The sequence below is a fragment of the Lissotriton helveticus genome, chromosome 3_1 (genome assembly GCF_964261635.1).
Source record: "Lissotriton helveticus chromosome 3_1, aLisHel1.1, whole genome shotgun sequence".
Taxonomy (NCBI): Eukaryota; Metazoa; Chordata; class Amphibia; order Caudata; family Salamandridae; genus Lissotriton; species Lissotriton helveticus.
The window spans coordinates 687,368,728-687,387,208 of record NC_136061.1 but is presented as its reverse complement, the minus strand read 5'-3'; the positions used below and the strand labels follow the sequence as shown (position 1 = coordinate 687,387,208).

At 40.7% G+C, this 18,481-nt stretch overlaps 1 protein-coding gene across 2 annotated transcripts in view; it reads left to right on the top strand.

Moving 5' to 3' along the window:
• Positions 1–18,481, top strand: part of VPS13C (vacuolar protein sorting 13 homolog C) — a 2,773,485-nt gene that overhangs the window by 2,118,891 nt on the left and 636,113 nt on the right. For both annotated transcript variants that reach the window (XM_078680824.1, XM_078680823.1), the window contains exons 70-71: positions 583–694; positions 6,151–6,264. In XM_078680824.1, the coding sequence (XP_078536950.1) occupies positions 583–694; positions 6,151–6,264 (226 nt within the window). The remainder of the gene's footprint in view (positions 1–582; positions 695–6,150; positions 6,265–18,481) is intronic.

Sequence of the window (18,481 nt, the reverse complement as noted above, 5' to 3'; positions counted from 1 at the left end):
GGAGTACAAAGTTCGCACTCAAACCTCGGCAGAAACACGCCAAAAACTCCATATTAAGGGAATCCCCCCTGTCTAAAAGGTAAAATGAATGTGTAATGTAATGAGGTACTCATGTGAAGCCTTTGAAGGCCCTTGAGCCATGCACGGTATATAAAAAAACAAAAAAGCTTCGCCCTAGCATCTGCCCCCAGAAATGTGATGATGTATTCATTCCTAGCCAATAAAAGAACAAGTGGCCATGCACTTCTTCAAATAGGGGATTACAGTCAGGAAGGACAAGTGTGCATTTAGGAAAGTATATTAAGGTCTTCCAAAGTGCACGTCCTAGGGATCTGTGACCAATCTGCATTACCTTTGTTGAAGGCCGGCACTAAAATCTTCAACAACTTTAAACAAGCAGAGGTCTTGCAGGTTGGCGATCCACACACTGCCATGAAAAAGATGTTTCATGGCACATTCATTAAGCCTTTGATTGGTAAACCGTTTTTAGTTCGGTAAAGCTTGAAAGCTCTGGATGTGCTACTCTACATTTATTTAAAAAATGTTAGAAGTTAATGCCTTTGTTATTCCTCCTTCTTGCAGATATTTCATGGTCCTTATCCAGGAAATGGCATTGAAAGTGGATCAAGGCTTCTTGGGAGCAATTACTGCACTTTTCACTCCTTCAACTGACCCAGAATTTGAACGACAAAGGGTATAGTCTTTTTAACTTGCACTTTTTATGTCTCTTTTATCTCACTGAATAACAAAGATATTTCTGATAATAATAGCGTGTTTTATATTTTTATATAGCTGTTAGCACTGTTGTTGACATTTCTAGGCGCTGTGTCTAGAAACTGTAATCCAATGCACCTCTAATTACTATATCTTCCTTGAAAGCTCGTTACATGCTGGCTTCTCCAGATACCACCTGAGCAATCTTGCCAACGCTATTTTTTTTTTTTTACCGTGCTTTAAAATATACTTCCTTCCACAAGGTTCATCTGTTCATCCAGCACAGATAAAGGTGACGTGTTTTGAGAGGCAATTTGTGTTTTAGTGATTGAAGGCAGCGTAAATGTTTATACATGAGAAGAAAGAGGAGACAACCTGAAAGAAAGCTTTTATAGACACAAAGCCTTGTCCTGAGATGTAGGAATGGGCAGCAGGTTCTTTTCCTAGATGTTGCTCTATTTATTAGTGAGTTGAGAGAAGTGCTGTGATTGCTATTGGCTTTGGTCTCGAAACCAAAAGGGACACATACGGTGGAGTTCCTTTGATGAGGCTGGGCGTAGTTTGATCAACAGAGGACTGCTTTTTACGCCCTCCTTACTTGACATAAATTACTACAAGCCTTGCATCCTGGTTCCTCTTTACACACATTGATTTGGTTGACGGAGGGAGCATAAAGATCTAGCAGCACGTTGGCATCCAAATGTTTTTTAAATTTAGTTTAATCCTGAAAGTAAACGTGTGAGGAAGGGTGTGTAAAGGCGATAAAATATATGTTAGTAAATACGATCGAAATTAAAAGCTATGCAACTTAAAGAAAAAGAAAAACATCCATCTAGTGTGCTACACGGATATGTTGTGCACGGGTAGGTCATGGCGTGCTCGTAAAATACTCAGCTATTTGTTTTGTCAACTGGCACCTCATACGGCTTAAAGTATGTTAAGAGTAAATTAATTTCAGTTTGTTCTCGGTTTCATATAGATGGTAAAGGAAAATTATTTTCGAATTTAAAGCAAAACTAATTGCATTTTTTCTTTGCATCAGAATACATCTCGATCACCTTGTATTGCCCAAAACAAATTAGTCGTGCCTTTTGTAAATAGTAGTGTATTGCACTTGTACTTTTTTAGTTTGGTTCAGTTTTAGTTCCCACAGCTATGTTTTCTTGGTCTCTCCATAACTTCTTGGCAATCTTTGCTGTAATGTGCTCACTATATGTGGAACCCAGTTGAAGTGGCTTGCTCTCTGTTTGTTGTGCAGCTAACCAGCGAGTGACGGAATTTTTTGGAAAGTCTACCTTCCAGTATTTGGCATTATGATGCGCATGCATCAGAATATATGTTTGCAACAACTGATCATACCAGCTTAGAAAGCTGTGTTGAGTGAGGGAAGATGTGTGCCTGGTGCAGACCTGCTCTATACGTGTTCTGGCCCGGTAGGCAAATGGAGTTTTTATCATTTCCCATTTCTCCTTCCTTCATCAGAAGCAAGTGAACATGCTGCGGCATTGGTAAGATGTGGGGCAGTTGACAATCCATGTTATTTATGTAAACAAAATAGTTACGTTGAAGGGTTCTATCGGTTGTCGAATCAGGACTGTTTGGACGTCACCTTTGGATAGCAATTTTCTACACAGCCATCTCACAGAGGAATTTTTTGAAAAAAAGGGGTTTTGGCCCTTAGGGAAGGAGGACAGGTAGGGCCTACTTAACTGGAAAAAATGCAAATTTACCTGACCCTCCAATTAATAGGTTAAATTAATAATAAAAACAAATAAACGAAAATTAATACGTTTACCTGGGCAATCACTTTTGCCTATTTAATTTTTAATTTTTACTCTTTTAAATTTCATACAAAGAAGAACACATCATCTACTAAACAGACAATCTCCTTTTTACAAAAACATCAAAACATAATACATCAAAGACTCCACATAAATGTGTCACAAGTGCAATCATATAAATACAAAAAAGGAAGTGCAACAATAAAAAGACAATTATTCTGTCAAAGAACAGTTGATATGTACAGAATAAATACACATTTGGTTGTAAACAAATTCAACAACTCAAGGGTCTCCTAAACTTCGAGAACGGATGGTTTGGGTACTATAAGTGTCCCAGAGTTTATAACTGCCACTTATATTAAAAAGCCTGTATCAAAGCCGACGCGTTTCGAGTCCTGGTTTTTTGAATTGCCGGAATCTCATCAGGGCAGGATAAATCCTTTCTAAATGATCGACTGTTTGTGACAAAAACATAAAACAAAAATGAATTTTAGTGTGCTTCCCACTTTTTCTTAAAAGCTCTTTTTTCTCTATTAAGCTAAGGGTCTGCCCACATACCTGCATGGTGCCAAACTTGGTTTGTAGGCCTTGCTTCATAATGTGTACTCAGTCAGTAAATGCCACTCTGCAACAGAATATCAAGTTCTAAGTACTAATATAAGAGGTATAATTCTCCCATTGCATATGAATATTGCGTGGAAAAAGGGTTACCTTTATTTCTGTTATTGTGTGGCACAGCTTTACAGTCCACTGGTGCTCCCTATTTGTCTGGTCAGGGTGCTAGGGCCTTTACAGTCTGAAAAACGGAAAGAATTCGGCGATTTTTAACCATGTGTCTATATATTTCAAGCGGACGTGTTATGCGTTCACCTCATGCTCAAGCTACTTACTCGTGAGTCAGTCACGAATCAGCTGCCGGTCATACATTTCGCCATTGCCAGTCTGTTCTATTTTCAATCTGTAAGACAACCGGGGGCGAAATTTTACTTAAAGCGAGGGCGGAATTTTACTTAATGCGCACACGAAAAGACCTCGTGTGTCACGCACTTTCAGATTGCATTCAGCGAATGGCTCACCTTTTAGGAGATGTAGTGGTTTATGATTTTCACCAGTTCCGCGAAGGAAGACAAACCATCAAGGACGTCTCCCTTCTGGAATACCGGGTTATGTGAACACGTGACGCCACAGGGGGCGGAGCATGAAGGAACGACCTGGCTACATTCAAACATGGTGCATTATGGAGGTTGTATTTTCAATCGCAATGCGGACGAACGAAAAATTAAATTTGCCTAAAATCAAAATAACTTATAGAAATTTTGAAATGTCAGCATGAAAGGTTTATTGTAAGGATGTGGATTAATTAATTAGACCAAGCCCTTGAGCAATTTCAACAGAGTTATACTCTATTCAGTTCACTCATACAGTTAAGTCCTCTATTAATGCTGTCAAATTTCCTGATCAGATAAGCCTCTTTGCGTAGCAGTGCACTTTCAATACAGGGAGAGCGATGCCTGGGATCCATCGCAGACAGGATGGTCCATTTGAAATTTTATGCCCATGCAACAGAATATATATTGGCAAAACATGCCAACAAGTCAATATGAGAATAACACAACACAGATCAAGGATCAAGAGAAAGGTCCTGTCTGCCCCTATGGTCGAACACTTCTTGTCTGTAAATCATAGCGAGAATGATTTCAAATGGACCATCCTGTCTGCGATGGATCCCAGGCATCGCTCTCCCTGTATTGAAAGTGCACTGCTACGCAAAGAGGCTTATCTGATCATGAAATTTGACAGCATTAATAGAGGACTTAACTGTATGAGTGAACTGAATAGAGTATAACTCTGTTGAAATTGCTCAAGGGCTTGGTCTAATTAATTAATCCACATCCTTACAATAAACCTTTCATGCTGACATTTCAAAATTTCTATAAGTTATTTTGATTTTAGGCAAATTAAATTGTTCGTTCGTCCGCATTGCGATTGAAAATACAACCTCCATAATGCACCATGTTTGAATGTAGCCAGATCGTTCCTTCATGCTCCGCCCCCTGTGGCGTCACGTGTTCACATAACCCGGTATCCCAGGAGGGAGACGTCCTTGACGGTTTGTCTTCCTTCGCGGAACTGGTGAAAATCATAAACCACTACATCTCCTAAAAGGTGAGCCGTTCGCTGAATGCAATCTGAAAGTGCGTGACACACGAGGTCTTTTCGTGTTCGCATTAAGTAAAATTCCGCCCTCGCATTAAGTAAAATTTCGCCCCCGGTTGTCTTACAGATTGAAAATAGAACAGACTGGCAATGGCGAAATGTATGACCGGCAGCTGATTCGTGACTGACTCACGAGTAAGTAGCTTGAGCATGAGGTGAACGCATAACACGTCCGCTTGAAATATATAGACACATGGTTAAAAATCGTCGAATTCTTTCCGTTTTTCAGACTGTAAAGACCCTAGCACCCTGACCAGACAAATAGGGAGCACCAGTGGACTGTAAAGCTGTGCCACACAATAACAGAAATAAAGGTAACCCTTTTTCCACGCAATATTCATATGCAATGGGAGAATTATACCTCTTATATTAGTACTTAGAACTTGATATTCTGTTGCAGAGTGGCATTTACTGACTGAGTACACATTATGAAGCAAGACCTACAAACCAAGTTTGGCACCATGCAGGTATGTGGGCAGACCCTTAGCTTAATAGAGAAAAAAGAGCTTTTAAGAAAAAGTGGGAAGCACACTAAAATTCATTTTTGTTTTATGTTTTTGTCACAAACAGTCGATCATTTAGAAAGGATTTATCCTGCCCTGATGAGAGTCCGGCAATTCAAAAAACCAGGACTCGAAACGCGTCGGCTTTGATACAGGCTTTTTGATATAAGTGGCAGTTAAAAACTCTGGGACACTTATAGTACCCAAACCATCCGTTCTCTAAGTTTAGGAGACCCTCGAGTTGTTGAATTTGTTTACAACCAAATGTGTATTTATTCTGTACATATCAACTGTTCTTTGACAGAATAATTGTCTTTTTATTGTTGCACTTCCTTTTTTGTATTTATATGATTGCACTTGTGACACATTTATGTGGAGTCTTTGATGTATTATGTTTTGATGTTTTTGTAAAAAGGAGATTGTCTGTTTAGTAGATGATGTGTTCTTCTTTGTGTGAAATTTAAAAGAGTAAAAATTAAAAATTAAATAGGCAAAAGTGATTGCCCAGGTAAACGTATTAATTTTCGTTTATTTGTTTTTATTATTAATGTAACCTATTAATTGGAGGGTCAGGTAAATTTGCATTTTTTCCAATCTCACAGAGGAAAGCGTAAAAAAAAGAAAAGAAAAATAGACCTAACTTTTCTCTCATAGTATGTTTAGCATCCAAAGTCAAATGCTGAATGCAGGAACTTGGCCGCGGTTCCAGGATCCTATTGATTGTTGGTGACCCTTAACCTCCCGTCAGTCCATGCCTTTACATGTATACATATACAGCTTCAAAATATTTTTCTAACAGATCTTTATTGTATATGTCAAGTGATAGATGAATCTTTTAAACTAAATATTTTGGGCAATAGAAGACTTTCAGCATGTCTAGGAATTTGGTTTTGCCAAATTTGTGCAGGACCTAACTTGAGTTTTGTTCTTTACAGACCAAACTGATACAGCAAGACTTAGACACTCTTAATACAGAATTAATGGAGTCTTCTATGACTGACATCACAACTCTCAGCTTCTTTGAGCACTTCCACATCTCGCCTGTGAAGGTATGCTATGAAATAGAAAGAAATCTGAAAACAAGTTGCATGAGGAAAATGTTTGATTATTTATATTCTGTTGTCTAGGAACTTCACTGATAATGCTTAAGTAACCACCAACAATCAGTTGAAAAAAGAATTCCATAAGATAGTTTCATCTATTTCATAATTTTACATAAAATCAGCACATACAAATGAAATTTCCATCCCACAAATGATCATATTAGCTCACATACATCAGTAAGGTCTGAGTCTCAGTAGGACATTATTAAAGATTTCAAGATTAGGGCAGGCATAAAGGGCTCATATGAGCATGTGAGGAACGTCCTGTGACGTAACCAGAAAATTGGCTAGAAATTGCATGCGGTATTTATTTAAGCCTCATGATCGCTGGTGAAATCCATACATCCAACGGTAGAGGCGCTTTATAGTCATCACCTTTATTTTGTGACTGTTGAAGGTTGAGTGTTGTAACATCCAAACAACACTCAGATGTTTGTTTAAAGTGCCAAAGAGCTGTATTTGTTTAATAATTTAAGTGTGTTAAGGAATTGATGGGTTTATTTGCTGTTTTTGGTCATCACGAAATTCAATTTAGGCTTGGTTTGAGTATTAAAAATATTCATAAAAGTGCAACAATTATTTTCAGAACATGCTAAAACCACCACAAAAATTATATATTCACTAAATTAATTATCAGACAAATCTACAGTATCAGGGAAAACAAAAAACAGATAGCTGTGTCTGTATAAGCTAATTTTCACATTAAGGCGCAAATAAAAGACATAGGGCTTGATTACGATCTTGGCGGACGCTGTAACTCTAACACAGACATGATGGATATCTCGTCTGCCATATTACAATTCCGTTATATCATATGGAACCTGCAAAAACGCAGATGGGATATCCGTCACATTTGTGACAGAGTAACTCATCCACCAAGATCGTAATCAGGCCCAAAGTCTTATCTTCTCATCCATATTAATAAATTCCTTCTATCTTAAATAAGCATTGATTTACAGTATCTCATAGCTTTCTTTAGAAAATCTCCTACAGAGTAACAAATTATAGGGTTACCCAGTGACTGTAAGAAATATGGTGCAATTTACTTTTATAAAAACTACATTTTAAGAATAGGAATTAAAAAGTGATGAGTAAAACAAAAAAATTTACAAAAAAAAGAAAGTGTCTATGGGGAAGATTCATCTCAAGGGCACAAGAGTATAGAGAAGGAAGGAATCAAATTGTTACAAAGAGTCAATATGGCTCGACTGCCGCAGTGGTTTGAATGATTGCATAACCCCTCATGGATGATTTTTAGCTTCTTATGCTAGTTTACACCCCTATCATTTTACTTTCTCCTGTTTTCTTTTTTTTGAGTTTGATTTTATTGAAGATAAAAGGAAAAGGGGGAGGGAGGGAGAGAGGAAGAAACAGGAAAAGGATATGACAAAATGTACAATTTAAGGGAAAAAATTACAATAGCTAATACAATACAAACTCATGAAAGGCAGGTAAAATGAGCATGAAGTGACATGAGCAAAAATATATAAGAAAAGCAAATGCACTACATGATAATAATGGGAATAAAATTTAAAGCAAAGGAAAAGAAATTCATGGAGGTTTGCGGACTTCAACAACAGCAGGATCCATGGAGGAGCTCAATGGGGCAATGGAGGAACGAAATGTTACTAAAGGAAGCCAAGTAAGGTCTCTTTTAATTGCTAGGGAGACGGGAGATACAAAATGGTATCTAGCCGGTGATGGAAACAGACTGCATTCCACCAAGAGCGATAGGACACATTCGCAGCTTGCTTCCAGTTAGACGTGATAATGTGGAAAGCAACAGCGCTATTAAGAGGTCAAGGAGTAGGTAATGGCGAGGAGATTGAGGGAGGTCAGGCGAAATGGAAACTAGAAAAACAAGAGCCGGGGAGAAGGGAATCTGAAAATGGAAAATCTTTTGGATTTGGACCCATATAGAATTCCAGAACTTGGATACATGTGGACATTCAAAAAGCATGTGTTTTAGGTCTGCTGAGGGGAAAGGGCAAGGCCAACAGGTAGGGGGAGTCTCTGAAGAAAAACGGGACAGGGAGATTGGGGTAAATAAAACTCTGTTATAAATAAAGTATAACGTTTGGGTGGTGTTAGCAGCTCTAGAGGTTCTATGAAGTTTGTTCCAAACTTTATCCCAAAGAAGAACCGACCAATCTCGAGAAAGATCAGACTCCCAAGCAATCTCAATTTTAGTTTACACTCGATCAACTGTGTAGCGGAAGGGATTATAAAGGGAAGAAGCGGAGGGGGTAGAATCTAGTAAGGAGGAAGTGTCTTGACGGTCTAAAGGAATACCATTGGATGCAGGCAATGATTGGAGACAAGAGGTAAGAACTGGCAAAAGCAAGTCATATTGTGAGCGGGCACTGGAGGGTAACAGGAAAGAGGCTTGAAGTTCCGAGAAGGAGAGAGGGACATTGTGAGAAAGCAATTGAGATATCCAGCACAGTCCTCGAGAGTGCCAGACCTTCCAATAAATAGTACGATTACGAATTTTAAGTTGAGAATTAAACCAGATAGGTTGTTCATGGAAATTAAGAAGGGAAGGATATGATGAAGATAAAGGGGGATGAAGAAGAGCACGACAATGAGATATGATAGGAGTATGAAGACGAGCGGGGTAAGGCGCGAAGGATAAAAATTCACGAAAAGTGAAGGGAGAAATTAAGGAAGATTCCATAGTTAGCCATAAGGGAGGATAAAAAGGAGGATCAGTCGAAAGCCATCGGGTTGTCTGTTTCAGAGAAAAAGCGCGATGATATGTTCTGAAGTCAGGGAAGCGGACACCAGCCTGGGCTTTATCTTTTCGAAGTGTAGCAATGGCTATCCTAGGGCGTTTGCCGTGCCAAAGGAATTTTAAAAGCAAAGAGTCGATTTTTTTGAAAAAAGAAGCCGGAATACGCATTGGGAGCATAGAGAGGGTATAGAGAAGGAGGGGAGAAAGCATCATCTTTATAGAATTAAGTCGACCCCACCAAGATAAAAAGAGTGGGTGCCAATGAGTAATAGCTATTTCCATCTTCTTAGAAATATAAGCAAAATTCAATTTGAGAGTGCCCGACAGACGGGGAGCGAACAAAACACCCAGATATTTAATTTTAGATGACTGCCAAGAGAAACCAGATTGAGCGAAATGGTGTTGCTGACAAAGAGAATTCAAAGGAAGTACTTCACATTTATCGACATTTAGGCGATAGCCAAAGACAGCGGAAAAAGAGGAAACTTGCTGCAAAAAGGGAGACAAAGATGAAAGAGGATCGGAGCAGTAAAAGAGGATATCATCCGCATAGACTGAAAGTTTAACTTGATTGGAACCAAAACGAAACCCAGATATTTTATCATCTTGACGAATCTTAGTAAGAAAGGGTTCTAGAGCCAAAACAAATAATAAAGGGGAAAGGGGACATCCTTGACAGACACCTCGATGCAAGGAGAAATAGTCTGAGGTCATCCCATTAACAAAGATGGAAGCTTGGGGGTTAGAATAGAGTAAGGAGATAATAGAAATAAATTTAGAAGGGATGCCAAACCAGCGGAGTGCCTGAAACATAAAATCCCATCCAATCCTGTCGAAAGCTTTTTCCGCATCTAAGGAGATAGCTGCGAAAGGGATGTCTAACCGCGAGGCTCTGCTGAGAATATTAAGAAAAACTCGCGAGTTGTCTGAGGAAAGACGGCCTTTAACAAACCCGGATTGTTCTGGGCCAATTAAATCAGGCAAGAGAGGATCCAATCGCAGAGCAAGAACTTTAGCTAGAATCTTATAGTCCGTATTGACCAAAGAGATCGGGCGATAATTCTTGCAAAGAGAATGGTCTTTATCCTCTTTGGGAATTAAGCAAATTAAAGCCAGTTGAAAGGAACCCCTCGAAGACCCCGCTGTGAGAAAGGATTGAAATAAAAGTAGAAGTTTAGGAAGAAGGAGGGAGGCAAAATGACTATAGAATTCGATGGTGAAGCCGTCGGGACCAGGAGTTTTCCCATGCCTTAACTTAGATACCGCAAGAGAAATCTCGGAAAGTGATATATCAATATCCAAAGAAGCTAAATTAACATGGGACGATGGAGGAAAGGGAAGGGATTGGAAGTAGGAAATAAGCTCCGAAGGTGTGGGAACCCGTTCAGGGGTATACAGAGTATCATAGAATTTGACAAATTCAGAGAGAATGTCTTTGTCTTTAAAGCAGGATTCACCAGAGGAGGTTCGTATAGATTCAATCTTCATACGCTCTCGTCTTATTTTTAAATAGTTGGCAAGAAGTTTACCCATCTTATTTTTGCCACCATAGTACCGGAAATTGCATTTTAATAAAAGATTAGAGGCTGCTTCAGTTGTGAATTTATTAAAGGAGATCTTTGCCTCAACGAGTTTAGTAAGAGAGGTGTCTGAATTAGAGGAGTAATAGTCGTGTTCTAAACGTTTGATCTCAGCTAGAATTTGAGCTGACTTGACCTCCCTAAGCCTTTTCCGTCTTGCCACAAAATTGATAATAATAAAACCTCTAGAGGCTGCTTTGAATGAGTCCCAAACCATAACAAAAGAGGATTCAGGAGTGTGATTAATAAGGAAGAATTCAGCGGCAAATATGGAAAAATTAGAGCAAAAAGTGGGATCTTGAAGCAAAGTGTTGTTGAACGTCCATCTGCCTGAGGGAGGAGAAAATGGAAGGAGATCCAAGTCCACAAAGACAGGGACATGGTCAGAGAGTAGAATGGAACCTATTTCAGAACGAATGGCATGCTGGGATAGGGATTTGCTAAGGAAAATATGATCAATGCGAGATTGGGATTGGTGGGGAGGAGAGAAAAAACTATACTCTCGAAGGTCTGGATTGCATAGTCTCCAAATATCTACCAGAGCATTATTCTGGAAGGTTTTAACAAATTGGGAGTGTATCTTGGAGGGTATAAATCTGGCTTTAGAATGACGGTCGAGAAAGGGGTCCATAATTTGATTACAGTCTCCACCGAACAAAATGTAATCCCCGGAGAGGGAAGCTAGTTTATCAGAGATAGAGGGCCAAAAGGATCTGTCAACTCCAGTAGGGGCGTATACATTAAAAAGAACAAGGGGATATTATCAACAAGCAAATTAACAATGACCCAACGGCCGTTAACATCACATTCATGAGAAACTGAAGCAATATTCAACTTTTTATGCAACAAAATCACAACACCATTCTTCTTATCAACAGTGGGGGAGCAGAAAACATGACCCACCCAACAACGTTTAAGCTTTAAAGCCTCCTCCTCCGAGAGATGAGATTCCTGAAGGAGCGCTACATCAGTATTAATTCTAGCTAGGTGTGATAATACCCTTTGCCTTTTAATGGGATTATTTAATCCCTTAATATTCCATGTTGTAACTTGGAATGAAACAGTACACAAAAGCAATAAACAATAACATGCTCATGAAATACAAAAAACCTAGAATATATTGGTAGAGTAGAGCAAAGGAAAAATGGTGGAGATGCTAGAAGGATAGAAAGAGAAGAAGATGTAGAAGAAAAGAAAAGAGAAAGGAAGAAGGAAAGAAAATTAAGGAGAGTCGCAAAGATAGTACAAAAGGGAGGGAAAAGTAAGGAGATGTTGAAGGAAACGAGTAAGAATGAGAAGAGAAGAAAGGGGATAGGGACAAAAGGGAAGAAGAAAGAAATAAAAGGAAACAAGAAGACAGTACAAGTCCGAAACGGACGACTGAGAAACATACTTACTAAAACGGAAAACGCAGACTAGAACGGGGGTGGAAGCGTCGGAAGATGACGGCGACAACATCAAGAGCGGACGCCAGACCTCAAATATCACAGTTCCAAAGGGCAGTGTACAGAAACAAGGTATACATCGGGAAGGAATAGGAGAGGGAGGCATCTGTAAATATAAGAAAGAAAGAGGGTGACGTATAAGCTGAGGAGAAAACATAAACAGCAACAGGTAATAACACAAAGGTAAAGTATAAAAGGGTAAAATGACAATAGTGAACAGAACCACAGATAAAGAACAACATCAGCAAAATTACGAGATCCTCATGAATAATCAGCCAGGTCCGGAGACATCCATAACATCAGGAGCGTGCTGACGAAGGAACGCTTGAAGGACGGCAGGATCTTCATAGGTAGTGGTCTTGTCTTTGTACATAACCTTGAAAAGACAGGGATGAAGAAGTCCATATCTAACATTGAGGGCTTTGAGTTGCGGGCGTAAGTCCAAGAACTTCTTCCTTCTGTCCGCAGTGGCCTTGGAGACAGCTTGAGACAAATAGAGACGATGACCTTCCCATAGAATTTGTTTTTTTAGTTTAGCAGCTGAAAGAACCTGCAGAAGATCCGTATACTGAAGGAATAGCATGACTCCTCCTCTAGGTTTAGCAGAGACCTTGGGACCAAGGCGATGAGCCCTTTGAATGTTGATGGAGGCCAAGGCTGGGGTATCCAAGATCTTTGAGAGAAAGGATTGGAAGAAGGCAGTAGGGTTGGACCCTTCCGTGAGTTCAGGAAGACCATATAAGCGGAGGTTGTTTCTACGGTTCCTGTTTTCCAAATCCTCTGTTTGCTTTTTAAGAAGAAGAACCTCAGCCTCCAATGACGGGATTCGAGAGCAGGAGGATTGAAGAGAGTCCGTTGACGGTTCCAGGAGGAGAACACGACCGTCGAGGGAAGTCCATTTATCTTGCATGGCCTGCATATTTTTAGTAGTAGCTTCCATGAAGGGTTTAAGAGCCCGTATTTCTTCTAAAATAATGTCCATGGATGAAGGAGAAGCAGCGCAGTCAGGTGACGGAGGGTCTTTTTTAAGGTGTTTGGAGGTTGAAGTGGAAGCCGCTTTGCCACCATTCTGAGACTTAGGGATAGCGCCATGTGAAACTTCGGACTTTGACATTGTGGCTTCTTCCAGATCCTGTGATGGAGTATCCGAATGGAGAGTTTCAAAATGCGGAGCTTCCCCATGTAATATTTCAGAGAGAAAACAGCTTAAAGAAGGGCGACTGAGCCAAATGACGTAGTAGAAAGTTCAGCAGTAGAAATAGAAAAACATGGGAGAAGCTAAGGCGCAGACTGGAAAGAATGAGTGGAAAGGCATTGGTTCTCCATCAACAGAGAGAGGTAGAGCAGAACATACTGCAAAAATAAGGAGTACCAGATGGATGACTGAATACACGAGTATAGGCAACATCAGCCAAATCGTGGTGTAGACAGAGACAGGAAGGCTGACAAACCAAAGTCAATCATGCGGCAGAGCCAAAAAGATGAGGAACATAGTAGCAACAGGCTGCAGGTAAACGCAGAAAATCATTTGAAATGCAGGTGGTCCAAAAAGCATGGAAAAGCAGACCAAAAGGCGCATTGAAAGGCATGAGCGTACAATAGCTTTGTTGTTCACAACAAGCGCTTCACAAAGGTATCCAAAGACATGAAAATCAGTAACAAACTTCAGTAGAATGCATTGTAAGCAGCAGTGAGGGAGAATCGTTCACAAAATGGCGGCTGGCTAGGAGATTCCAAATCGCGGCAAAAAGAGAGCATAAATAGGCGTTTAAAGGATAGCCCGCTGCATGGTGAACTCACCGCATTAGGAGATAAGGTGATTGCTTTGGCAGCAGGCTGGTGTATGACTTCCAGAAGAAGGGACGCCTCATATGAAAAAGTGTGCAGCGCGCACTAAATTCACAAAATGGCGGCCGGGAACTGAGCGTCTGGCCGGAACGAACAAGTCCGCCAAACAGGCTCCAAAATCAAAGTGGGTGAGGGCGCTGGGCTCGCCTCACATTCCGAATGCCTATAAAGTGAACGGCAGAGCTCAGCAGTCCAGGACACCGCCGAAAATCGCGGTGTAGCTGAGGTCGGCGCCGGAGCTCCCTAATCACGCCGCCATCTTCGTTGACGCGTTAGCCACGCCCCCTCTCCTGTTTTCAAGGACACAGCTTTTTTACAGTGTAGTGGCATATTAGAAGTACACAGGCTGTCAGTTCCACAGATCCTGTTGCTGAAGAGGAGACAAGAGCTGCTACTTTGTCAGGGTTATATAGATATCAGGACACCCGCGGATAGAGGAAAAGGTGTAGCTTCTAGTGGCACCTCATGCTGCCATTGAAGTTGCTCTCTGAGGCCCTTGGGTACAAATGTGAATGCAGAGACAGACAGGTCGTCATGCTACAGGTGATGGTGGGTCACTGAGGCACTCAAATGGAACAACAATTGCAGAAACACAAAGTCCCTCATACTGGCCTAATGCTCGATTGCGGAATGATGGGTAGAGGTTGCATGCCTCTGTTCTCCGCCACTCTAACTCAGTTATTTTGTTGGACTGCGGCTGCACAGTCTTCACTTTGATCCTGGGATAAATTCCAGAGCAAAATAAGCAAAGCACGTGTGTGTGGAGGTCTTTCAAGTAAAAGCTAACATTGAATAAATCAAACACATCAGTTAATATTCAGTACAGAGACATTTTGGACTCTACCATCCGTCTTGGCATGCACTCTCAAAATTGTCGCCAAATGATTGATGAGTGCTAAACAATAAAAAGCGAATTCCCTTCTGGTGTGCCTCAGCTCCGTAGCAATCATCAACTGGGTGAATAGTCTATCTCAGCTTGTGAATTGAGAACCAGGTGATCTTTGGCCAATTAGATTCTAACTTGTGAATTGGGAACCATGTGGCCTCTGACCAATTCGATTCTATTCTGCTTTGAGATCCTGTCTACAGCAGGACAGAACACAGGATATGAAGGATGGGCAGACAGTCAATCTCTTTGTGCAAGGTGGGAAGCATTGTTTAAGTGGTGTTTCTCCCAGACACCAGGCTGGCCTGCTAGAACTGGTTTGTTCCAGAGGAGGTGAACACTATGGGATCTTCGTGCTCCATTCAAGTGGATGCAATTTCAAACTAGGCTCATTGACTTATTTAGTACTTTCTGTGGAGAAGGGGCTTTTGTGGTGGGTGAAAAGAAGTGGCACAGTTGGATAGGCTGGGAAATGTGTGGCTGCATCCCTAACTACCAGAAAGACCTATTATCTTTAGGGACTACATGTATACAGGCGAGACCCCAACCATGGGTACCCTACTGTGAGACCTCATTCGGTGGTCACAGAGCACACAGGGACTACTGGCTGTAACTGTAGTGTCTGAGGTAATTTGCCTCTGTTGTCCCTGGGATCCATTGTACTGTTAGTCTGCAAACTCTAACCATATATTCCATCTCGATCTATTAGATCATCGGGGGCCAAAATTTAAAGAGGCCTCTAGTCTGCTGCTCCAGCCTCGCTGGCTGGCATTTTGCTTACCTGTCAGCTAGACATTGTAACACAATCTCCTGGAAACTATGGCATTCTACATCTGAACTCATATTCGTAAACAGTTGAAAATATTTAATGCATGTCCCTGTCAGTAGTCAGTTGCCATAGAGCTTGGACTCCCTTGTTTGGGTAACTATTGTGCTTTGTAAAAACTTCATTCAATGAACTGCTGTTAAGTATAATTTGAACATACCAGCTATCATTGGAATTTGCTGCTATTCTTTAGGATCTGTTCAGTTCTCCTTGGGTAAAACTCTGTCCCAAATGGCTTTGTCATCTTAGGCTAAGTATAAGGGCATCAATAAGACCACCATCGTTTTGCTAGTGGCTGCTTCCCTCTAAAATCCCAATTAAATCACCTTGGATCATAATTAAAGATAAGCAGCCCTCCCTAATCATCCCCAACCTCTCAGCACAGTGAACCATGACATACTTATTAAAATGTTAAAGAACTGAGGATACAGTGGGAGGTCATAATTAACGATCAGAAAAGAAATATGACACGGTGTTGCAATGTGAATTACTGAAACTAACCCATCTGTTAACAAAGGTTTTGTAAAAAATATGAATAATAAAAGATTGGGTAAGACTTCCCCAGAGTTTGTGTGTATGTAATAGCAGCACGAAAGAGTGAAGAGGGCCTGTCTAAATATCAACATGGAGGGTATCCGGTGGATTGCCAGAGGAATCATGCCTCTTGTGTCTAATGCTGTGATATCTGTGTTAAAACTGGTGCATACTCACTCTCCATGCCAGTTATTAGAACATGAGCATGTGCATTTTGAAATCTATACCTTCAAATCAAAATGTCACTGCCATACATGAACTGGAACATAAATAACCAGATACGCCACCACATGCCTGGACTATGTATTTCGCTAAAGAGCAAGACTGGGATTCTAGTTTTCTTATGAACAGAGTTAAATCACTGCTTTTGGATTGGACTTAATATTTGGGAATGCCATTGCTATCGCTATTTAGTTAGGACATTTAGTAAACTATCATCCGAGGTAGTATCAATTTTCCCTGTCTCTTTCCGTATTAACATGTGAAACCTGAGAGGAGACTAACAAACCAGATTCAGAGAATGCTGAACGGGGTGAAAATGAAAGAGGAAAACACTGCTTTAACATTTTTAGCAGCTGCAGTTTCGTTGAAGACTTATACTTTGGTTCATGACAGGTTAATATCGTTCACAGCTCAGTGGAAGTTTTTACTGGAAGTAACGTTTGTAATGTATGAGCAAAGAGACCGTTTTGTTACAAGGTGTCCATTCATTCAAGGTTGTTACTTCACTAAAGCTTAGCCATTTGCGCAAGCTCCGGTTGTACATTAAACCCTATGAATACCAGTGAGCATGGGCTGTGGGCTTCTCTTTTCACATTTCCTGCTTTATCCAGGCTAAAACTGACAATAGATAATCAAAAGAATTCTCCGTATTTTAGAGCGAACAGAAAGACAAACTAGCTCAATTAATTGTGGTCACCAAATGAATCTTAATAATTAAGAAAAAACTGGCATATTTTTCAATGTAAATTGGGTTTTGAAGTTGTATTGCAAATGTTTGAGTGGGCAGTGCCTATTTCAAAAAGTTTCAAGCTAGATGTCTGTTATGAGAAACATATGTGTTTGAGCGAATATGGGCCAGATGTACTAATGTTTTTTGTGGGCGCAAACGGGTTTTAGAGCCGTTTGCGATGTCAAAAAACTTGTGGCCCATGTATTTACTAATCCTATTTTGCGAGTCGCAAATCAATTTGCTACTCGCAAAATAGGATTAGTGACTTGCAATTTGGAAGGGGCGTTCCAAGGGCGTACCTTCCTATTAGTGACTCCTGAAGCTATGTCTGACTGTTTTGCAGTCGCAAACCATTCGCAAGCGGGAAGGGGTCCCCAGAGGACCCCTTCCCCTTAGTGAGTGGCTCTCAAAATAATATTTAAGGGCAGGCAGTAGTCCCAGGGACCACTGCATGCCCTTAAAAAAATAAACTGAAAAGTTGCATTTTTATGTTTAAATGCATCCCGTTTTCCTTTAAGGAAAACAGGCAGCATTATTTTTTTCAAAACCTGTTTTTTTTAAAAAGCAGTTGCAGACATGCTGGTCTGCTGGCTCCAGCAGGCCACCATCTCTGGGAGTGCCAGCCATTCCCAATGGGGTCGCAAATTGTGACAGCCTCATTAATATGCATGAGGCATACAATTTGTGACCCCATTGGGAATCCCAAACAGTGTCTCAGACACTGGTGTGCATCCCAATTTGCGGTCGCAAATGCGTCTCAATTGGCACCTCGCAAATTGGTGAGTCGTACATCTGGCCCTATATATGTTATGATACACTAAAATATAGTTTCTGGTAGAAACTTATCCGCAGATTCCTCACCTTTTGACGAGTCACTTAGATGTCAGACTGGATCCGGAAAATCTTCAACCCTATTCCTGCCTGCCGGCTTTGCATCAACATCGTTCCATGCCGTTTGTGAAGTGTGTGGGCCTGTATAGGCACAACCTATTTGTGATGACATCCGTTCCCTTCTTTACAAACCAACAGACGTGGATTCAGATCCTCTTTGAGACACTTTCTACAAAATATTTCTAATAAAATCTACAGTATGCAAGGGAACTAGGTATCCTCTCACATCTACAGGGTTTAGACCCTGTGGGGAATGTCACTAACAAATGTCTGTGACTTACAAACTTGTGAATTGCCTATGGTCGGAGCACAACTCCAAGACCTGCAGTGATTGGCCTTGTGGTGCATCAAGGCACTTGCGAGACTGGAAAGCAAAGCTCTTTGTGGTGAAGCACTGCAATACCCCATGCTGGGATTGGTCGCAGCCTAAAAGTAGATTCCGATCCAGAGGTCACTCCCAGTACAGG